At 60.9% G+C, this 19,505-nt stretch overlaps 1 protein-coding gene across 3 annotated transcripts; it reads right to left on the bottom strand.

Moving 5' to 3' along the window:
• Nucleotides 1-646: 646 nt before the first annotated feature.
• TTLL12 (tubulin tyrosine ligase like 12) lies at nt 647-17,984 on the bottom strand. 3 transcript variants are annotated; one of them, XM_044940801.2, is made up of 14 exons: nt 17,681-17,982; nt 13,797-13,969; nt 11,549-11,747; nt 10,605-10,764; nt 10,389-10,522; nt 8,017-8,093; nt 6,863-6,979; nt 6,579-6,773; nt 6,161-6,317; nt 5,369-5,520; nt 4,888-4,969; nt 3,199-3,267; nt 2,504-2,642; nt 647-2,027 (listed from the first exon to the last, which is right to left on the bottom strand). In XM_044940801.2, exons 1-14 carry the CDS (start codon nt 17,885-17,887, stop codon nt 1,876-1,878), a joined length of 2,013 nt encoding a protein of 670 aa, XP_044796736.1. In that variant the 5' UTR covers nt 17,888-17,982; the 3' UTR covers nt 647-1,875. The 3 variants fall into 3 exon arrangements, with proteins under 3 accessions (XP_044796736.1, XP_025138516.2, XP_044796737.1); XM_025282731.3 differs by having other exon boundaries at nt 6,161-6,272; nt 17,681-17,981; XM_044940802.2 differs by lacking the exon at nt 647-2,027 and adding an exon at nt 2,241-2,293 and having other exon boundaries at nt 17,681-17,984.
• Nucleotides 17,985-19,505: the final 1,521 nt, after the last annotated feature.

Raw genomic sequence — 19,505 nt, 5'->3', positions numbered from 1 at the left:
TCTCCAATTCATGTTGAAATTGTAACCCCCAGTGAGAGGTTGGTTGGTGGGGCCTTTGGGAGGTGACTAGGTCATGAGGGTGGGGTCCCCACGAATGGGATTAGAGCCCTTTTAAGAGACCCCAGAAACCTCCCTCATCCATCACATGAGGACACAGTGAGAAGACAGCTGACGGAATCAGGAAGAGGGTCCCCTTGACCTTAGGCCACCCCAACCTGCAGAACCGAGATTTCAGTTGTTTAAAGCACCCAAGCCCAAACAGACTGACGGGGACTTGGAGACCTAAACACCACCTCATTACTTCTGTTTTTCAAAGGATGTTTGTGTATACTCAATCATGTCTGACTCTGTGACCCCACGGACTGTAGCCCAGCAGGGTTCTCTGTCTATGGGATCTCCCAGGCAATAAGAGTGGAGCAGGTTGCCACTTCCTCCTCCAGGGGATCTTCCTGACCCAGGGATCGAACCTGTGTCTCCCGTTCCTCCAGCACTGGCAGGCAGCTCTTCCCCACTGCGCCACCGGGGAAGCCCCTTCTCAAAGCCCTCCTCCTGGTACTCTGGTTTTCTTCGACACCCAGCGGGAAACAACTGACAGATCAGGCAGGCCTGTGGCTCCAGGGCCCCGAAGAGAAAAGGGAGGCGGAGGCACAGAAGGCGGGCTTTACTGCAAATCGAGTCAGGAGCGGACAGGACACGGCAGCTCTCTGCGGGGAAGACCAGAGACGAGGCATCCTGCCCTCTAACCTCTGCTCGGCTGGAGGGAGGGATGCTTCCCCGGGACATAGGCTGAACTTGCGGGTAACAGACAGGACGGACAGACACGCCCCGGCAGACAGAGGCGGGCAGCACGGTCAAGTCCAGTTCTGCTACAAGGATCACTCTTGGCTTCAGAGTGAAACAAGCACCGCCCCCCCCCAACACACACACACACACACACACACACACACACACACACACGAAAGCTCTGCAGGCAGCTCCCCTACAGAAGTCGGACCCACCGTCTGGTGAGCTGGGCCTGGGTACACTGTGGCTATACAAACTATGCTGCAAATGGACTCAAAATTCCAGAAACATAATGAAGAACAAGAATTCTGCGTTTTCTTCCCATAAATGAAAAAGTAACAAAAATCCCACTTTTTGACTCTGGCTGGTAGAAGGCGGCCTCTGACCGAAACACCGAGTTCTCCCTGGAATTGTCTTTCTCAGCCATCCACCGCCTGGTGTCTGCTGTCCGCCTGTCCCCGAGCCCCCTCACCAGAGTGTCCCAGCCAACCTCAGATGAGAGGAGGACCCCTGTGGGGCCCAGTGGGCTGGGAGGGCCTGGCACCACACTGTAGCCTGTCCATGGGCCTGGATGGAATGGCAACAGCAGCCAAGGGCAGTGGCCTCCCGCCCTGGAGCCTCAAGGGAGGTTTTGCTGGTGAAGGTTCGACTCTGGGGGCAAGAAGTTTGGCTCTGAGAAGCCAGCTCCCTGGGGTGATCTGGGGACGCCTGTCCCAGGGTCTGGGGTGGAGCGTGGTAACAGCCAGTCTCCTGTTAGCATCTGGGTTCCCACGAGTACTCCTGGGGAATCTCCTTCCTGAGAACACCTTATCATGCTCCCCGGAACCCCTTTCACAAACACCTCTGGAAGCACACCCCAGGGACCAAGCTCTCTCAGATAAAGCCCTTGGCTGAGCTGATACGGACCATTGCACAGACGCTGGAGAGGGGCGTGTGGGCTGGGGCCTGACCGAGCGGAGGGGGGCCCCCGAGCCCCAGGGTGGGAGGCTGGGACGATGGCTCACAGGGGGGTGGGGGGGCACTTTGCAGAAGCAGCTCCGAGAACTGAGGCTGGAATCCACCCACAAGCCCTCGCAGGAGGGCCAGCGGTGCCTAGAGGAGGCGGGTGACGGGGCAGCCGTCGGGCTCATCCAGGAACAAGGTGCTGAAAATGTCGTTGAAGAAGCTCGGGTGGTACCTGCAGGCTCGCTCACAGTCCGGGTTGAAGTTCACCTCCAGGATCTGCGGCTGCATCACCCGCTTCCCTGGTGGCACAGAAGCATGGCCTGTCTTACTCCGAGGAGCAGGGGCCTGGGACGGGGGTGCTGGGGGCCGCAGGCTTCTCCGGGAGGCCTGGCCTGAAGCCTGCTCTGGCAGGGGGAAGACTGGGGCTGCCTCCAACCCCGGGAGTGCCACGAGCCACCACACCCCGCTCAGATGCCTGATTCAGTGGGACCCTGGGCCCCCTCTCCTCGCATGCAGGGCGCCTTTCCTCATGAGCCCTCTCCTGACACCACGGCCACCCGCTTCCCTTTCCTCCTTGTGCTCTGCCCTGCAGGCTGCGGACCCTCAGGGTGGGCCTCCTCTGATCCAGGTCTCCGGGCTAATCAGAGAAAAGGGGCATGGGACAGCGCGGACCAGGCCGAGGCAACAGCGCCCTCTCTCTGTCCCTGGGGGGCTGGCGTGGCGGCTGGAGGATCAGCTCTGGGTAAATGGGGGTGGGGTTGGGGAGCCCCCTCACCATCGGGACGACTGTCCCACTTCAACATGAGGTCAACCGCGTACACGGCCCGGGATGAGGGGTAGTCACAGAGGCCCAGCGGGGGCGGCCTGGCACACGCCACCTGGAACAGCTCCGTGAAGGCCTGGAAGATTTCAGCCTGGGGGCCGGGGGAGGGGGAGACAGGGTCAGGGGGCCTGCAGGCTGACGCTGGGACCAGCCCCTCAGAGCAGCCCTTCCTGAGCCCTGGTCTCCAAGCGGCCACGTCACCTCCTCCGACGTCCTTCACGACGTGGCTGCAGCCACCTCTGCCTGCCTCTCGCTGCCCTCTCACCTGGTACCCACTCCCTGCAGACCTGTGTACCCCCACCTCAGAGCTGCCACGGCTCCTGCTGCTCCAGGCCCGGGAGCACAGGATCTGAGATGCTGACTCCAGGATAGGGGGACCAGCCTGTGTCCCCCAAAGTGTGCAATTCCTGGGATGCACAGAGCCCGCGTCTGTTCCAAGGGTGGTCCTGAAGACGCTGCCAGGCTCCTCCCCTCCCCAAGGAGCCCTCGTGACACCCCACTAGGGCCAGAGGGGAGAAGGGGGGTCTCGCCCATACCCTCCCCCTCTGGTGGAGGAGCAGGACCACCAAGAAGAGGCGAAGGGCTCCCAAGTGCCCGACGTGGCCCACGAGGCAAGCCCTGGCCCCTCGAGCTTGGCCAGCACTCACCTGGACGCTCTTCCAGGGGAATTCTGGGTACTGCTTCTCAAACTCCGGGATGAACTCGTTGTAGTGTACCTACAACAGACACAGGACCTGTCACACTCTGCCCGGGGCCTCCTCTGGGCAGGGACGAGAGAGGCCTGGCCTGCCCTGCCTTCACACAGAGCTGACACTCGCTGGGGCCCCAGGAAGGTGCCTATAGCCTCTCCAGCTCCATCCCTGCCGGCACAATCGGGGGCAGGAGATGGGGTCTGAGCTCTGGACACATTTACTTCCCAAGGTCTCAGTGTTTCCATCTATAAAATGGGACAGTGCTCCTCGCCCTGCTTTCCAGGTGGCTGTGAGGTTCCAGTGAGGCAGTGAATACCGAAAGGGCTGGCCAATGGGTCACCATGTCCCTCTCAGAATGGTCACTGGAAGCAGAACTCGGACCTGACCCTGCAGGGCCCATGTCTGACCTCAGCAACGGCTCAAAGTGCCTGCAGATGGCAAGGGCTTCTCAGGCCAAGACTGCAGCCAGCACACACCTGAGCACGCTGGTCGTCAGCTCAGGTTCATCCCACAGAGGACCAGGACAGGCTCCCTAAGTAAGCCCAGCATCCACACCCTGCTGGACACGCATCCCCCATGCGGGGGCATCAGAGGAGACGTGACCCTCAGGATGATGCCTGCTCCACAGAGGGAAGGCGCTCAGGCCTCAGAAACAACCTCAGTTATATCCCAGGGGTCCAGGTCCTAGGGACCAGGTGCCAACACAGCCCTGGACAAGAGGAGGAACATGCAGCAGCAGCCCTGCTGGGTGGGCACATGGCCTGGCCCCTCTGACAGCACAGGGCCCCCCAGACAATATCTCACACACGAAACAGTGAGTGTCCAGCACAGCTCAGGGCTTCCCTGCTGGCTCAGAATGTAAAGAATCTGCCTGTGATACAGGAGACCTCGGTTTGATCCCTGGGTCATGGCAACCCACTCCAGTATTCTCGCCTGGAAAATTCCATGGAGAGACCGGGGGGTGGTGGGCAGGGGGAGTGTATCACAAAGCGAGGGACATAATGAAGTGACTCACACACATACACAGAGTTCAGTTTACTAATGCATCACCATGTGCCTGGGAAGTAATAGCCCCATGCTCAGGAGCAGCTGCTTTCTGGAAGTGGGGACCACAGGGCCACGGCAGGGCGGTACGGAGCAGGGTGGAGAGCGGCTGTGCCCTACCTCCCATCTGCCCTGAACAGTCAGGACCAACACCCCTCCAGGCTCTCTTCCTCCACCGGGAGCTGGGCCCTCCTCTGCCCAGTGCAGCCTCCCTCACTGACCCCAGGTGCTCCGCAGGCCAGCTGGGGGTTGATGCCCTCATCTCAAAGAAGCTTTGCCCCCAGGGCCTGTTGCTCGAGGCACCCAGGCAGCCCGGGGAAGACAGAGGGTCCAGGCGGGGTCACAGGCCAGCAGCAGCCACCCGCCCTGGGGGCCGTGCAACAAGAACCAGGGAAGCCTCAGGGCCCCGTTATCTCGACCTAAGCTGAGCGTCGTGTGCCCCTCCGAGCGCTGGGGGCAGCGGTGGGAGGAGATGCGGGTCCCACAGGGCAGCTCCCCGGACCAGTACACAGCCGGTCCGAAGACACGCTGGCGGGCATGGGGTCCTGTCTGCACCAGCTTCCACAGGGACCCGGCTCCCCAGGCCCCGCCAGGGCTCACCTGCTTCAGCACCACTTCCGGGTCATAGTTCATGACAGTGAAATGCTTCTCATAGTCGTCCAGGTCGTTGAGGGCAAAGGGCCTGCAGAACGAGCAGAAGGACACTCAAGTGGGTCCTGAGCGCGGCTGGTCCCAGCGGGGTAGGCAGGCAGGCGCTCGGAGCCCCCTGGCCGAGTATCCGTTCTCCCCCTGGTGAGAGCGGGCAGGGTGGTCCCACGGCCCCTGTGGGCTCACCACTAGACCCCCGTGAGCCCCTAAACATCGACAGGGTGTGCAGGGGTGGGGGCCTGTCACACGAGGGGTGTTGACTTGGGGAGGGTTACTGCCGGTTACCAGAAATGGGCTCAGTGGGGTACCTGCTGGAGAAGGAGCCCCGGTACGGGCGTTCTCATCCAGAGTAAAAGAGGCACCCCCCCAATCCCCAGCCCAGCTCCCCCCAATCCCTGGCCCAGCCGCCCACCTGCCACCCAGCCTTCATTACCGGTTGGAGAACCGCAGCCAGAACACATCGTAGACAAACAACCTCAGGGGCTTCACCGACCGCAGCAGCAGGATGTAGCGGATGTCGAACTTGACCCTCCCCACGTCTTCCCGGAGAAACAAGACGGGACTCTCGATGTACTTGGACACAACCTGAGGACGGGAGCAGGCTTGCGGGTGCTCCTCTCGTGGCGGCCAGGATGGAGCAGCCCCGCTTCCCAGCTGCAGCTCACGCCCAGGGACACCCGAGCGCGGTCATGCTCTTGAGCCTACCTCCCCCCAACCCCGGGCTCGAGGGCCCCCAACTTGGTACCTGCCCCCCGTACTCTGCATCTCCCTGTCTTTTCACACCTGTGTCTAAACTGCAACAAGCTCTTTCTCTTCATTGTTAGTTGAGAGAAAAGATACCATGGATTTTTAGGCTTTGAAAACTGGAAACAAATTCTCAGCCGAAGTCCACCGGCTCCCCATCCCAGGGCTGGGAACCTCCCTAGCAGTCATCTGGTGACTTGTCTCTCTCAGGGCTCTGTCTGTCCAGGAGCAGAACCTGTGTCCTTCACCTCCCCTACTGCTGGCCCCCCGTCACTACAGCACCTCCACCCAGGGCCCTGCGGGGCTCCCTGGCCCGGCCACCTCCCTCCTGTGGGTGGTCCCTGGGGGGCCCCCTCCCTGATGGCAAGGGCAGCGAGCAGCGACTCCTCCCAGCTGAGCAACGACGCTGCCACCAGGACCCACCCTCGCTGGCCCTCGAGAGCAGGCCTCCTCCCCACCTCCCAGCGCCCCAAGGCCCCACCTTGGGGGAGCTCTCGCGGTGCCGGACGATGCTGTGCAGGTTCTTGGTGATGTGGGTGTCCAGGCTGCGGGCCAGGTTCCAGGGCTTGCAGATCCAGTGGTTGTCCTCGCCCCTGGGAGCAGAGAAGTTGGCTAGGCTGCGTTCCCCAGGACTGCGGCTGCAGAGGGGGCCGAGGGAGGGGTCCCAGAGGAGACCTCAGAGGCTGGACTTTGGGAGCCAGCAGTTGGCTGAGGCCAAGGGAGCTGCCTTCTAGGTGGAAGGGCCGTTGAGCCCCATAACAGGCACGTGGCAGGTACTCGGCCATGGGGCGGGCCAGGCGGAGGGGAACAGGGTGGTCAGAGATGGGGGCCACAGGAGCCTGCCGGGCGTTGGTGGTGGGGGGTGGGTCTCAGCTAGTGGGGCGCACGGGGGAGCTCACCGCCTCTCCCGCTGCTGGAAGTAGCTGATGAACTGGGGCAGCTCTGTACGCAGGTTGAAGGTGCGGGGCAGCCAGGCTGGGCCCTCGGGGCCGCCTGCCCGGCGCGCGATGGAGGCCAGGCAGTCCTTCACTGTTAGCAGGTTCTCGCAGGGGAACTGGTTCAGCAGCACGTTGGGCCTCTCCTGGCTCAGCCTCCTGCGGGGCCCAGGCAGGCGCCACGGGTCAGGGGAGGCGGTGGCTTCCGGGGGCGGGTGGGCGGGCCCCTGGGCTGGGAGGTGGCTCACCTGTAGTCCTTGAAGTGCGAGAAGTTGTAGAGGACATCGGCTTCCGCCTCGCTCTGGGTGAAGGTGAAGCGCGGGTGGGTGAGGTGGCTGAGCACCTGCTGGATGTCCGTGTAGACCCTGCGGGGGAGGGACTGCGGTCACACTGTCTGCACATCCATCCAGTGGTGGGGCCCTCGGACCCTGGCAACCCCGGATCCCCCACTTGTGAGATGGGACCCCAGGGCCCACTGCCTCATGTTCATCCTGAGGATGAAACAGGACAACCCCAGTGTTTCACCGACCCGGGCTTGTTCCTCCCACATGCAAACAGGGCGGGCAGACACACTTAAAGAGGGGTGCCCTCAGAGAAGCGAGCCGGCGCCCCTGGGCCTCATTCCATGCTGGCACCAGCCCTGGCCCTGGGCAGGGGAGAGGATGGGGAGGCCTGGGTGCGTGTCTGCCAGGGGCGGTAGATGTGGTTACACTTTGAAAGTGACGGGGCTGCAAGTGAGGGCGGGAGGGAGACAGGACCCCACCTGGACAGTGATCCAGGCGTGGGGAGAGAGGCATGGCCAGCAAGAGGCATCTAGCTCATGGCCAGTCATCGCTGGGGACGAGGCTACGGGGCCTCGGTGCAGCCTCCGACCAGAGGAAGCGGAGGGGTGTTGGGCGGTGGCCTCGGGGAAGGGGAGGATGGCCAGACAGGAGGAAACCCCCAGGGCCTGGGAGGAAGGGACAGAGTGAGGAGGTTTGGGCAGCCAGACGGAGGGGACCCCCTGGAGACGGAGGCCATGCTGCCCCAAGGTGGCTCTGTTATCTGTGGGGGCATCCCTCTGCACCTCCACTTCCTCGCCTGTAAAATAGACTGTCTACTTTCACCCTGGGCTCGCAGGCCTACCTGGCCTGACGTAAGCTGCCAGTCCACAGCTGCAGACATCTGGGAGCGACCCCTCCTGGCCGTCTGGGTGCCCAGCATGGGCTGGCTCCCGGCTCACCCTCCCTTCTCAGGCGTCTCTCTGTGACCCTGAGACCCCACCCCTGGAGATCCCGTCACTGCTGTGCTGCCCAGAGGCGGCAGCCTGCATGGGGGATGTCCCAGGAGTCTGGGGAGTGCGTGAGGAAAGGCAGCGAGGAGAAGTCTCGTCACAGTCTGGGGGTGTGGGCGGGCTACGCACTTGAAGACGTGGTCGCAGGGGTACCCTGCAGGGCTGATGGCCAGGGGCAGCTTCTCCTTGTTCTCCTCCAGTATGGCCTAGAAAGGAAACGCAGGAGGTAGAAACAGACCTTCAAGAAAGGGAGCAATTGAGCACAGGCCTCCTCCCCGCTGCACACCAGGCTTCTGTGATCCCGGGGGGCACACCTGGGCTCAGGTAGAGCCCCACGGGTGCTGGGGTGCCCAGAGCCCTCTGATCACTCCTGCCCCAGAATTCTGGGGCTCGAGGTCCCTCAGGTCCTGAACAGCTTGTTCAGTGTCAAAAGAACAGTGTAGATACTGCTCTCAACCTTCTTGTCGCTTCTAAACGCCTCTTCCAAGTCACAGGCAGCCCAGAAGGTGCTGGGCCTGTCCAGGAGGGGGAGGCTCTGAGGGTTAAGCGGCGTGGTGGTTTAAAACCTGTTCACATACTTTCTGACATTCCTTTCAAATGGCAGAGTTAATAACACATGTCCCCTTGAGCGCCGGCTGGGCTGAATGATGTGTTTATAACCCACGGGAAGAAGCGGAGTCTGCAAACCCGTGAAAGGACCTGTGGCCTCCTCCCGTCTCCCCTCCGATCACTTCCTCCCAGAGTGTCAGCCTCCATGTCCCAAGGACGCTCAAGAGGCCCCCCAGCCACAGCCAGCGCCGCCTTCACAGACCTGAGTGTGCCACGTGGGGGCTGGTCCTCAGCCTGACCAAGCCTCAGATGACAGCCTGACTGTGCTCACGCGCGAGCCAGGGCCAGAAACGCCCAGCTGAGCTGCTCCCCACCTCCTTTCCACAGAAAGCAAGACATAGCAAACGTCTGCCGCTCTGAGCAGCTATGTTTCGGAACAAACTGTTATCTGGCACTAGCTGACTAACACGGGCAACCCCAGGGCCCAGAGCACAGGCCTGACCCAAATGGGTCACAAATCACCAGGATGTTTAAGAAAACCAGTGTCTGAACTCTTCTCCTCTTCTTGGGCCAGTGGGGGGCATTCCCCCTAACCCCCCCAAATTACTGATTTCAATTTACATTCCTTTAACAACCTCAAGACCAGGAAGTCTTTGTCTCTAAGCCACTCATCAACCACGCCTCTGCGTTCATGCACTCATTCAAGTGTTTAATAAGCACCTACTAACTGCAGGCACTCTACGAGGCTCTGAAATACACCTCTGAATTAAGAAGGGTGATCACTGGGTTTCTGACAGGGCTCAATCACCACTGGCTTAAATTCACAGGGAAAAGTGCCAACAGGCCCAGCACGCCGGCCCAGGCCTCCCGGTCAGAGAAGCACAGGACAGCTAACACCAGGCACGCTGCCCACTCGTCAACGCGGGGTTGGCTCGTTTCCTCCTTTCACCATCCTCTGGGGTGCTCGGTGAGCATCTGAAGGACTGGTGCGGGGCAGAGAAACGTCAACATGCTGCGGAAAGGCTAGAGCCTCGGCCCACAAGTCACCAGGCCCCTCTGGGTGTGGACTCCAGCTCTTCGGCCAGCCGTGTGGCCTTTGACAAGTTACTTAATTTCTCTGTGCATCAGTTTCCTCACCCCCATTACACAAGATACAACAGGACTAGAGATCCTACTGTAAGGGTTATAGTTGAGCATGCCCATAAAGTGCTAAGCAGAGGCTCGTGCATCCCTCGGTTTCTCACTGGGACTAGCGGATGAGAAGCAGTGGCTGGAGATGAGAGGCGGGGAGGAGGAGAAGGGGCTGGGGTGTTAATTCCCGCTCAGCTCTGCCTGGTTCTGCTCCCACCGGCTCCACTTGCCGCCCCGCCCCCGGCTGTACCAACCCTGGCTCCCTATGCTGGCCTGCCCCACGGACCGGGCCCTTCATGAACTGCCCACCAGCCTGACCCTCTGAGTGGGTCCCAGACAACGGACTGTAATCTGCAGCTACGATGCTCGTGATGACCATTTGTGGGCCTACTGTGCACCATGAAAACATACCATGCCGTGTGTAAACAGTGTCCTCACACCCCTGGTGAGGGAGGTGTCAGGAGACAAGGGAATGGTCCCGAGCCGGGATTCACAGCCCAGCTGCACGGCTCCCACCCCATAATGAGGAGCAGCAGTATTGCATGCCCCCCGCCGTCCACCAGCTCCACCCCACCCTCCGGAAGGACAGTTCCCAGCATTGCAACCCTGGGCTCTGGGCTGAGCTGATGCCAAGCGGTGTGGCCACACGCAGCTCATGTTCACTTGCCGAGCTCTGAGCCCCTTGTCTCGCAGACACTCCCAGACTCCTCTCTACCACCCACGGCAGCCAGCTGCGGCTTGGCCATATTTGGTGACCTGGTGGAGGACGTTCCAGAAGCCACCGGGCAAACAGGCCCAGGGGGTCAGGGCCAAGGTCCCACCTGGTAGTGCTCGGCGGGCGGCTCGGGCGTGGAGGAACTGAGGTCCAGCAGGTTGGTGGGGGCCCAGGGCAGCAGCATGCACCTCCGGATCAGCGGGTCGGCCTCTCCGTAGGCAAAGTCCCGGGTCACCTCCTCTGCACCAGGACACGTGGGCTGTCAGCGGGGCGGTAGGAGAGCGGCCGGCCCTTCCTCGGGGGGTGGCGGGGCCCCACTTACCGCCCGTGTCCAGGTCCCGCAGGGGCCACAGCAGCGTGTAGGCCACCTGCTGGGGCATGTAGAAGAAGGGGGCGGTGGCGAAGCTGGGCACGTCCGCATGCTGGATGCGCGACCCGAACTCGTCCATGATGTACCACACGGGCACTTTCTCCTCGGCCGTCTGCGGGTGGAGCACACACCACCCTCACCCACAGGTCCTCCAGTCCCCGCACCTTTCCCGGCGTTCACGACCCGAACACCGGCCGCCAGCCCGTCTACACTCGACTCTCAGGGCCTGGGACACCTACCAGGCATGCCTCCAGCCCCCTGAACACAAGGCTGTTGGGCCAGGGGACTGCTGTGTGATCACGGGTGGGGTAAAGGTACGTGTAAAGCAGGCACTTAGCCTAGCAGCCACATGGGGGTGCTTGGTTTTGTGTGCGCGCCAGGGGGAGGACGGGGAGTCCAGGGAAGGCTTCCTGGAGGAGGTGACAGCTGTGATCATGAGAAACAACTTTTGTCTTTTCCCAGGCTGAAAGTAGTAGGGGGCTGGTGCATGAAGGTGGGTCTGGGGGTGTGCTGGGGAGTGATGTAAGCCTCAGAGCATGCTGAAGGGACTGCACTCTACTCCTGAAGGCAGGAAGAAATTACTAAGTGTATTTAAGAGTGTGCTGGAACCAGCAGGCACTGGGAAAGAGACAGCCAGGTCACTGGGCTCACGTCTAGGGCTCTGGGACAAGGCTGTGTCCAAGGCCACATGGATACCTGGGTCTCCAGCACTGGCTGGCCCAGGGTGAAGAGTAACAGGCCCACGATGAAGTCGCAGGGAACCAGGGCAGCTCCCACTGGCCACGAGAAGGGGAGTCTGCTCACTTGTGGGGTCAGGGGACCATCTCCCGCCAGCCCCGATAGCATGAGGTGGCGCAGGCCCATCTGCCTCCCCTGGGGCCCGGCTGCCCGCTCACCCCGTGGGCCAGCTGGTAGGTCTGGTTGAACTTCCACATTTCCTCTAGCACCAGGTCCACGGCCTCGGCGCTGGGCAGCTCGCCGTGGAACTCAACGCCCATCAGGTTGGCCATGCGGTGCAGGAGCCCCGGCACCTGCTGCAGCTGCTGGCGGGCGTGCGTCACGCGGCACGTCCAGGCGTGGTCGATGAGGAAGATGCTGCGGGCACAGGCCACAGGGGGGTGGGTGAGGCTACCACATGGGCAGGCAAGAAAGGGGGCTGGGCGAGGGCCAGCAGAAGGGCAGCCCCTCAAGGAAGAGGCCGGGGCTGTGGCCTGGACCCGGCACCGGGCCTGGGTGGGGGTCTGGCTCTGCCCGCTGTTTCATTCTGGGAAACTCCCACCCCTCTTTCAGTTTCTCAAACAGGGCAACACATCCCTACCCACCCTGTCGTGGGGCTGCCGTGAGGAACAAATGAGACAAACAGCCGGCCGCCTCCCTCGGGTCCTCGTGCGTTGAGGGATTGACTATTACAGTGATCACGGTGAACATCAAGTGTCCTTGGCTAGATTCTGAGCTGCTAGAAAGCGGGCCATGCCCCCCACCTTGCTACCTGCAGGCCGATGCGCAAAGAAGCCCCACTCAGAGTTCACTTGCTTGTGCTCACCCGGGACCTCTGGGCATTGCTCAGGAGGTGCCAAGGCCTTGTGCGGGAGAGACTTCAAGTCCTCATGTGTCCAGACAGGAAGCCCACCCAGTCGAGTCTCCTGGGCCGGCTACGTGGCTCCCACACCACCTTGTTGGAGGGCGAGGAGTTCCCCTGTAGGCCCGAGGCCCTGCCTGCCCCCAGCCCACCAGTCAGGCTGCCCGACACCACCCCAGCCTGGCTGGACGTGGACTCCCCAATGCACAGGGTTCTGCCTGCTGGGGATGCAGCTCTGGTCCCCCCACCCCACTAAAGCAAAAGGAACAGCAAAGACTCCAGTCCTGCGGTCGGGGGCCAGCTCGCTGTGCTCACACTTTCTGTTAGCACATCCTGAAACAAACGAAGACTTACTTCTGCCCTCGTGCATGGAACCAGGAGCACCTGGGGGGTGACCCGGGCAGACACACACAGGGGCTGCCAGACACGGTGGGTGTGGGAACGGACAGAGGCTGGGCCTGACCACTGGGAGAGACTCACAAAGGTCCGAAGGCAGACAGGGCCCGGAGCTGTGCTCCCAACCTCAACACCATGCCCGTCCGTCCCCAGACCTGCCTGCTGGTGTGAGTGGAGGGGGCAGGGAGGCAGGGAGCCCCTTGAGGAGGCCGCTGGGCCTGAGTTCCACGGCCGGCACAGGTGGGAATGGAGTGGGCACACGCACAGGTCTGCTGTACTGAACTTAATGAGTTTCTGAGAAAGAGAACACGTGGGTGGTGATGCCCGGCTGCTCTAATTACGTGTGTGGCCCCTCCCACCCTACCAGGGGCCAGTGAAGGAGCTGGGAAAGCAGGAAGAGCTACGGACACAGATGCCCAGGGACCCGCAGGTGCTGGCGAGTTCCTCCCCCACCACCCTGCCCAGGGTTTCAATAAAGTTACTCCTGTCCTGGCCGAGGACAGTCCCTCTGGCCCCTGGAAGGCAGGAAGCCTGGGATCCAGTCCTAGCCCTGGCCTTTCTGCCCTGGGGCCCCGTGCAAGGCCCAGGCTCACCTCTGCCCCCCCAACCCCGAGTCCCAACTCGAGGAATCAACTAGGCCACGCTGCTCACATTCACTGATGTGAAGTTCAGGGCTCCTACACAGAGACCAGATTCAGCAAGACCAGTGGGGAGGCCCGGGGGCTGGGAGGGTGGGTCCCTGGAAAAGCCCAGGCTCACGAGTTAAGACGGCCCTGGGATGACACCCACACCTGTGACCAGCTGTGCGATCCTGGGTGAGCCCGTTCCCACAGGGTCCTCACTAGCAAGATGGGACCTCGCCACATGTGGTCAGTGGGACCGCTGGGACGGGTTAAGAGGCACCTGGGGGGAGGCCACTCTGCAGACGGTACGAAACACGGCGAACAAGGAACATCATCAGTGTCGGGGCCAATAGGGCCCTGAAGTCCAGCTGGAAACACGGCAGCCGCCACGCACCTCGTCTCAGGCCAGCTTAAGTGGCCAGTGGCCTGGCCCGGAGGAGCAAGAGCGCCCGCAAGAACTGCTTCTCCCGGGGGCGATGGCCGGGGTGACATCCTTCAAGAGGGAGCCGTGGCTCGGATGAGAGGGTCCCGCCCTCGGCTCCTTACCTGTTGGGGTCGGCCGCCTGGAGCCCGTTCTCGTTGGTCACGATGACCTTGTAGCAGAGCTCGCCGCCGGGGTTGGGCTTCTTGCGCGCTTCCTGGGCCGCCTCGTCCTCACTCTCCTCCTCTTCGGCTTCCTCCACCTGCATGATCCCGAACATCTCCCCAGCATCGAAAACCTGGGGGCCAGAGGCAGGGGGGCGTTGGCAGGACACCCCGTTCCTGCCCCATTCCTTCCGCCACACCCTGGCCTCTGGGATGAACTGAGCCCCGAGGAGGACAGGGCCTCTTTACTGTCCAGCTGCTCATCTTACACCCAGGAGACAGGTTCCCAATCAGTGGGAACAAGGTCCTCACCTCCCCCGCCAACACGGGCACCGTTATCGGGGTGCCCCAGCCTGTGGGACCCGCGCCTGGGGGAGGGACCGCCCGCGTACACCTCCCAGTGGCAGCCAGTCTGGGCTCCTGCTTCACAGGGAAAACGCGGCCCAGAAGGTGGAGGGGGCGGCTCTGCTCACAATGCCTGGAAGAGGCAGGATCGTGGCGGGCCAGGGACTTCAGCTCAGCTTTGTTCTCACCAGAACCACCAACCGGACGCCAGGGCAGCGGAAGAGATTCGGAAGGAAACAGGGGCGAGGGGGTGGGGGGGTGCGGTGCTCAAGAGCGCCCTGCAGCCACACCTGCCCAGGTCTGCATCAAGCAGGGCCTGGGGCTGGTCTCCTGGGGTCCTGGGCCACGATGGGACAAAAGGAAAGGGTCTGGGTTTCCTTGTTTCCCTGGCAACCGCAAGCCACTTGCAGCTGGTGAAGGGGGCAAGCCAGTTGGTCTCCACATGGCCACACTCAAGACCCTGTGTCTGCCACAAGTTGGCAGGTCACTGAGCCATTCCATGCCTCAGTTTCCCCATCCATACAATGGGAATATTAGGATCTACCTGTGACTTGTTGGGAGGGTTAGCTGATTAACACACACGGAGAGCATAAAAGCTTCTCTATAAGCACTTGCCACCATGACACTTCTGAGCCTAGTCTCTCAGCAGCGAAGGGACATCAGCCACCTTCCAGGGGAGCTGAGAGCAACACAGCAAATCAAACTGCGCACAGAGGGACTCAACAAAGACCAGCTGCCCCTAAAATGTATTTCCCTTGACTCCACTAAAAAGAAGACACTCATCTCAGCAGCTGGCAATCAGCCATCCATTCAGGCACGAGCAGCGCTGATATGCTGGGCAGGACAGGCACTTGGGGGTGTGAGGATGAGTGACGCATGACCACCCTGGGAGCTGACGACAGAGAGCCAGAAGGGGCCATCTGAGAGGCCAAGATAACCCCTGCAGGGGCGCCGTCCTCTGAAGTGAGTGGTGAAGGAAGCAGAAGATTAACTGATTTGGCTGCTCCAGGTCTCTGATGTGGAATCTTATAGTTGCAGACTCTGGGCTCTAGTTCTCTGACCAGGGATCAAACCTGGGCCCCCTGCATTGGGAGCAGGAAGTCTTAAGACACGGGGTCACCAGGAAAGTCCCAGGAAGGCCATCAGGTGGTGGTGTGAGGACTCCAGGCAGAGTAGCTGGGGCAGGAAGGGTTGTGGAGCCGGTCAGGTGCATCCCAGGGGAGCTAGGGCACTTTCTGGGATGGAGTCTTGAACCCCCAGCCCCCCAGAAAGCCTGGAGGCGGGGGAAGCCACAACCCTTTCTCTGGTTTGAAGTTTAGAAGAGAACAGCTCAGAGGCTGGAGTCCAACCCAGAACCCCAAATCTCCATCCCTCCACGCCCAAACCTGACAAGGGGGAGGGGGCAGTGTAGGGCCTGCCCTCTCCCAGCTGTGACACCATCCCTGTGACCACCATCCCTTCACAGAGGGTCTGGAGGAGTCCCTACTGAGGTAGGGGAGGGGAGTGGTTTTGCAGCCGGGAAGTTCCCGGCCAGAAAGAGCTGAAATTTATTTCAAAACACTCCCCCTGGTTTCAAAGCCAGGGCGGGCAGGAGGGGCCCCCCCTCCTCGGTCAGCAGGTGCGTGTTCTGCCAGCAAACATCCTCCCCCACACCTGGGCCCCCAGCAGCAGGTCTGTCAGAACGAGGGCTGCAGGTCTGGGTCTGGCAAAGTGGTGACTCACAGGTCTGCCCGTCACCCCAGCAAGGGAGGGCCATGGAAAAGTACTGGGTGCCCCTGAGCAGAGCAACGGTGGCCAGGATGGAGGGGACATTACACTCCAGTGACTACATGCCGGGCACACCTCTGCACCCAGACTCCACCAAGACCGTGGGAGCTTGGGCCATGTTTCCTGGACTTGGACTCAAGACTGGCAAGTGACGCACATGAGTGACTTTGCTGCCCAGAGGGCAAGTGACTTGCACGAGCGACTTCACTACCCACGGAGGCTGGCAGGGCCAGGGCTGGGGTGTTTCCACCTCGTGATCCATTCACCCAGCACCAGAAGACCATTTTATCCTACCAAACTGCTGCGGTCCCCTCCTGCACCGCAGAGGCGTGGGACTAGGGCAAGTGCTTGGGAAATGCTGGCAAATGGAGGGTGGGCTTGAGGGGGAAAGAAATTCACTGTTACAAAAGGCAGGTGCCAATAACACTGTATCTTTTTTATGGCACCTACCCTTGTTTTGAACAGGAAGGTACTTGGTCCAACCTCCCTTCCCCATGTCAGAAATCCAGAGTCTGGCTGAGAGGGTGGGGTTCACCTAGCTGCCTCTGGGGTCCCAATTCACCACTTGCACGGCTCAGTCTGTCTTGACCCAGGAAGCAGCCCGGAAAGGGCCTGGCTCCAGCTCAGAAGGTCCCAACAGGGGCCCGTGAATGTGCTCTGGCTTCAGCATCTGGGCAAACCACCAAAACCCAGGGCTGACCCCTCAGCTAGGACCCTGGAGAGACCCTTCGGAGGTAGAGGCTAGAGCACAGGCCAACAGAAAGGAGCTGTCCCTACAACGGAGACCCTCGAAGCATCCGGGCTCTTAAAAAGAATTTTTTTTTTTTTTTTAAATTTTCGGTTGTGGGATTGAACCCCTGCCCCCTGCACTGGAAGCGTGGAGTCTGGACTGCCCGAGTAGTCTCCGAGCTCTTTTCATTTTTGTTTAGATGCCGTCTCTGCCTCCCACAGCCTCAGTTTTCCTTAATCAGCAAGATGACAGTGAGCTGGGGCTCAAATCAAATGAAGGAACACGATAGAATTCTATGAAGAAAGCTTTTAGTTCTGAGGTCGGACAGACCTTAGGAGGGTCACTTCCTCTCTCCGAGCCTCAGTCTTCTCAACTGCAGGAAAGGGGTGATGGATCCTAATCCTCACAGGGCTGCTTTGGGCTCGGATTGTGGAGGACGCAGCCCAGGGCCTGGCACGCACAACGGAAGCCAAAGTTCATTTTAGTTCCAGTTCTCGCCGCAGCCCTGGCCTAGCCCCAAGTGTTGGCAAGACCGGGGCCACAGGTAGAGGGTCCGGCCGCCGCTCTTAGGCCCCAAACCGCCACGGAAGTGAAAGTTTAAGGCGTTTGGGGATCAAGCCAAGCTCAAATCTCCGGATCCGTGCATCTCCTGCGTCGTCCATCCACGCCGGCCCCCGACTCTCCCCGTGCGCGTCTCACCCAAGCCCGCCCGGGAACGCGCGTTCCCTCCCATCTCCACGCCGCCAACTTCCCCCAGCGCGCTCCCCTAGCCTCTCGAGTCCTCCGGGAGGGGGGACCCTGGCCGTCCCACCCGAGCAGTTCTCGGCCCGGAGCCGGCCCGCTGACCACACCCTCCCAGGTAGAAAAGTCCAGAGCCACCCACCCCGGCGGCGCGCTCGGGACGCTGCGTGCGCGCCGCGAGGGCCCGCACCCCGGCTTTCCCGGGGGCGCCCCGGGCCCGCTCTGCACCCCGGGCCTCCCCGCGCGGTGCCCCGACCCGCACCTCGTGCTCCAGCTTGTGCAGGAGGCGGCCCCAGTACCGCTCTGGGACTCCCGACGCACGCAGCGCCGGGCCGTGCAGCGCCGCGAACTCGGCCAGAGCCGCCCGCGCATCCTGCTCAGGATCGAGGACCGACTCTGAGCCCGGGTCCGGTTCCGGCTCTGGCGTCAGGACCCGGCTGCTGCGCTCCGGCGTCAGGTCGGCCTGCATGGCGCCTCCGCCAGCGCCAGAAGCCCAGCGCGGCCGCGGAGCCCGCGGGCCCGGCCCTCCGGACTCAGCCCGCAAGCCCCGCCCGCCGAGGCCCACAAGCCCCGCCCTCCTCCGGGTTACCCCGCCGCCCCCGCCCGTCGCGCCCGCAAGCCCCGCCCACAAGCCCAGGCGCCGGGCTGGCGGAAGGGCCGCCGGGGCAACCCAGGGGACGGGGCCGCCCGGGGGGAGGGCGGGGCCTCCCGAGAAGTGCGCGTGCGTGAGCGCGCGGGGGCGGAGCCTTTGTGGCTCGGGGGGTGGGGGGCTGCCGGCGTGTGCGCACGCGCGGATGGTGTGGGGGCGGTGTCTTCTCGTTTAGCCCGAGGCTGTCTGGGCGGATGCCGGAAGTGAGGCTGTGGTCGAAACTGGCTGGGGCTTTAGACTGCACCGAAAGGGGAAACGGAGGCTCAGAGATACTTGCGGGGCAGAGCAGCTTCTCCGAACGGCACCGATCCGGCCTTGGTGACTCGCAGACCCACGGAGGCGGGGGGCGGGGAATCTCTCGTTCTTTTGAACGCGTCACCAGATTTTAGGTGCAGCCAAACAGTGACCTGTCTCAGTTTCCTTACATTTGGTTTAAGAATATGAATTTATTCAGATAAAACTGGAAGTCTTTTTTTTAATCCTTCTTAGAAATGCTTTGTATTGTTTCCCCCTTTTCAACTTTTCAGTAATTGTAATTTGCTGGAAAGTGCTGTTGCTGCTAAGTCGCTTTAGTCGTGTCCGACTCTGTGCGACGGAGTAGACGGCAACCCACCAGGCTCCTCTCTCCGTGGGATGCTCCAGGCAAGAATATTGGAGTGGGTTGCCATTTCCTTCTCCAGGAAAGTGCAAAGGCAAAGATTTTTTTTTTTTTTCACTAACCACAACATTTTATTGTAGAAGATTTTGTGTGTGTGTGCTTCAGTTGGTGAATATCTTGATTAAAATTTTTAAGCTGATTTTGAACAAAATGCACCAGTTTAGAGGACTTGTTTCAATGGGACTAGAACACTTAAGTTGTTGTGCAAAAGCTCAAACTTCCAAATTCCAGTTGGTGATGATGAAATAAAATTCACATTTTATGGCAAGACAGAAACTGTGCACTAACCAAACCTCCTTGGAAGATAACCTTTCTAATCTTATCAAGGATCTCTACTCCTTAGGAGATAAGCTTCCTTCTTAACCTTACAAGCGGCCACAGGGACCCACAACCCACTACTTGTTTTGTACACGTGGATCTGGATTGTGTAGACTGTTGATAATGTATCATTTAATGTATAGCACTTTTGGAGAAGGAAATGGAGACCCACTCCAGTTTTCTTGCCTGGAAAATCCCATGGACAGAGGAGCCTGGCAATCTACAGCCCATGGGGTTTTAAGAGTCAGACACAACCTAGTGGCTAAACCATAGCACTTTGTCTCAAAAACTTAAAACACACCCGTAGGTCAGTCAGTAAAGAATCCACTGTAATGCAGGAGACCGAGGCTTGATACCTGGTTTGGGAAGATCCCTGGAGAAGGAAATGGCTAACCACTACAGTATTCTTGCCTGGGGAATCCCACGGACAGAGGAGCCTGGCAGGCTACAGTCCGTGGGGTC

Source organism: Bubalus bubalis, chromosome 4 (genome assembly GCF_019923935.1).
Source record: "Bubalus bubalis isolate 160015118507 breed Murrah chromosome 4, NDDB_SH_1, whole genome shotgun sequence".
NCBI classification, from domain to species: domain Eukaryota; kingdom Metazoa; phylum Chordata; class Mammalia; order Artiodactyla; family Bovidae; genus Bubalus; species Bubalus bubalis.
Note: the sequence above shows the minus strand (reverse complement) of the source record. Positions and strands in the feature narration are given on the sequence as shown.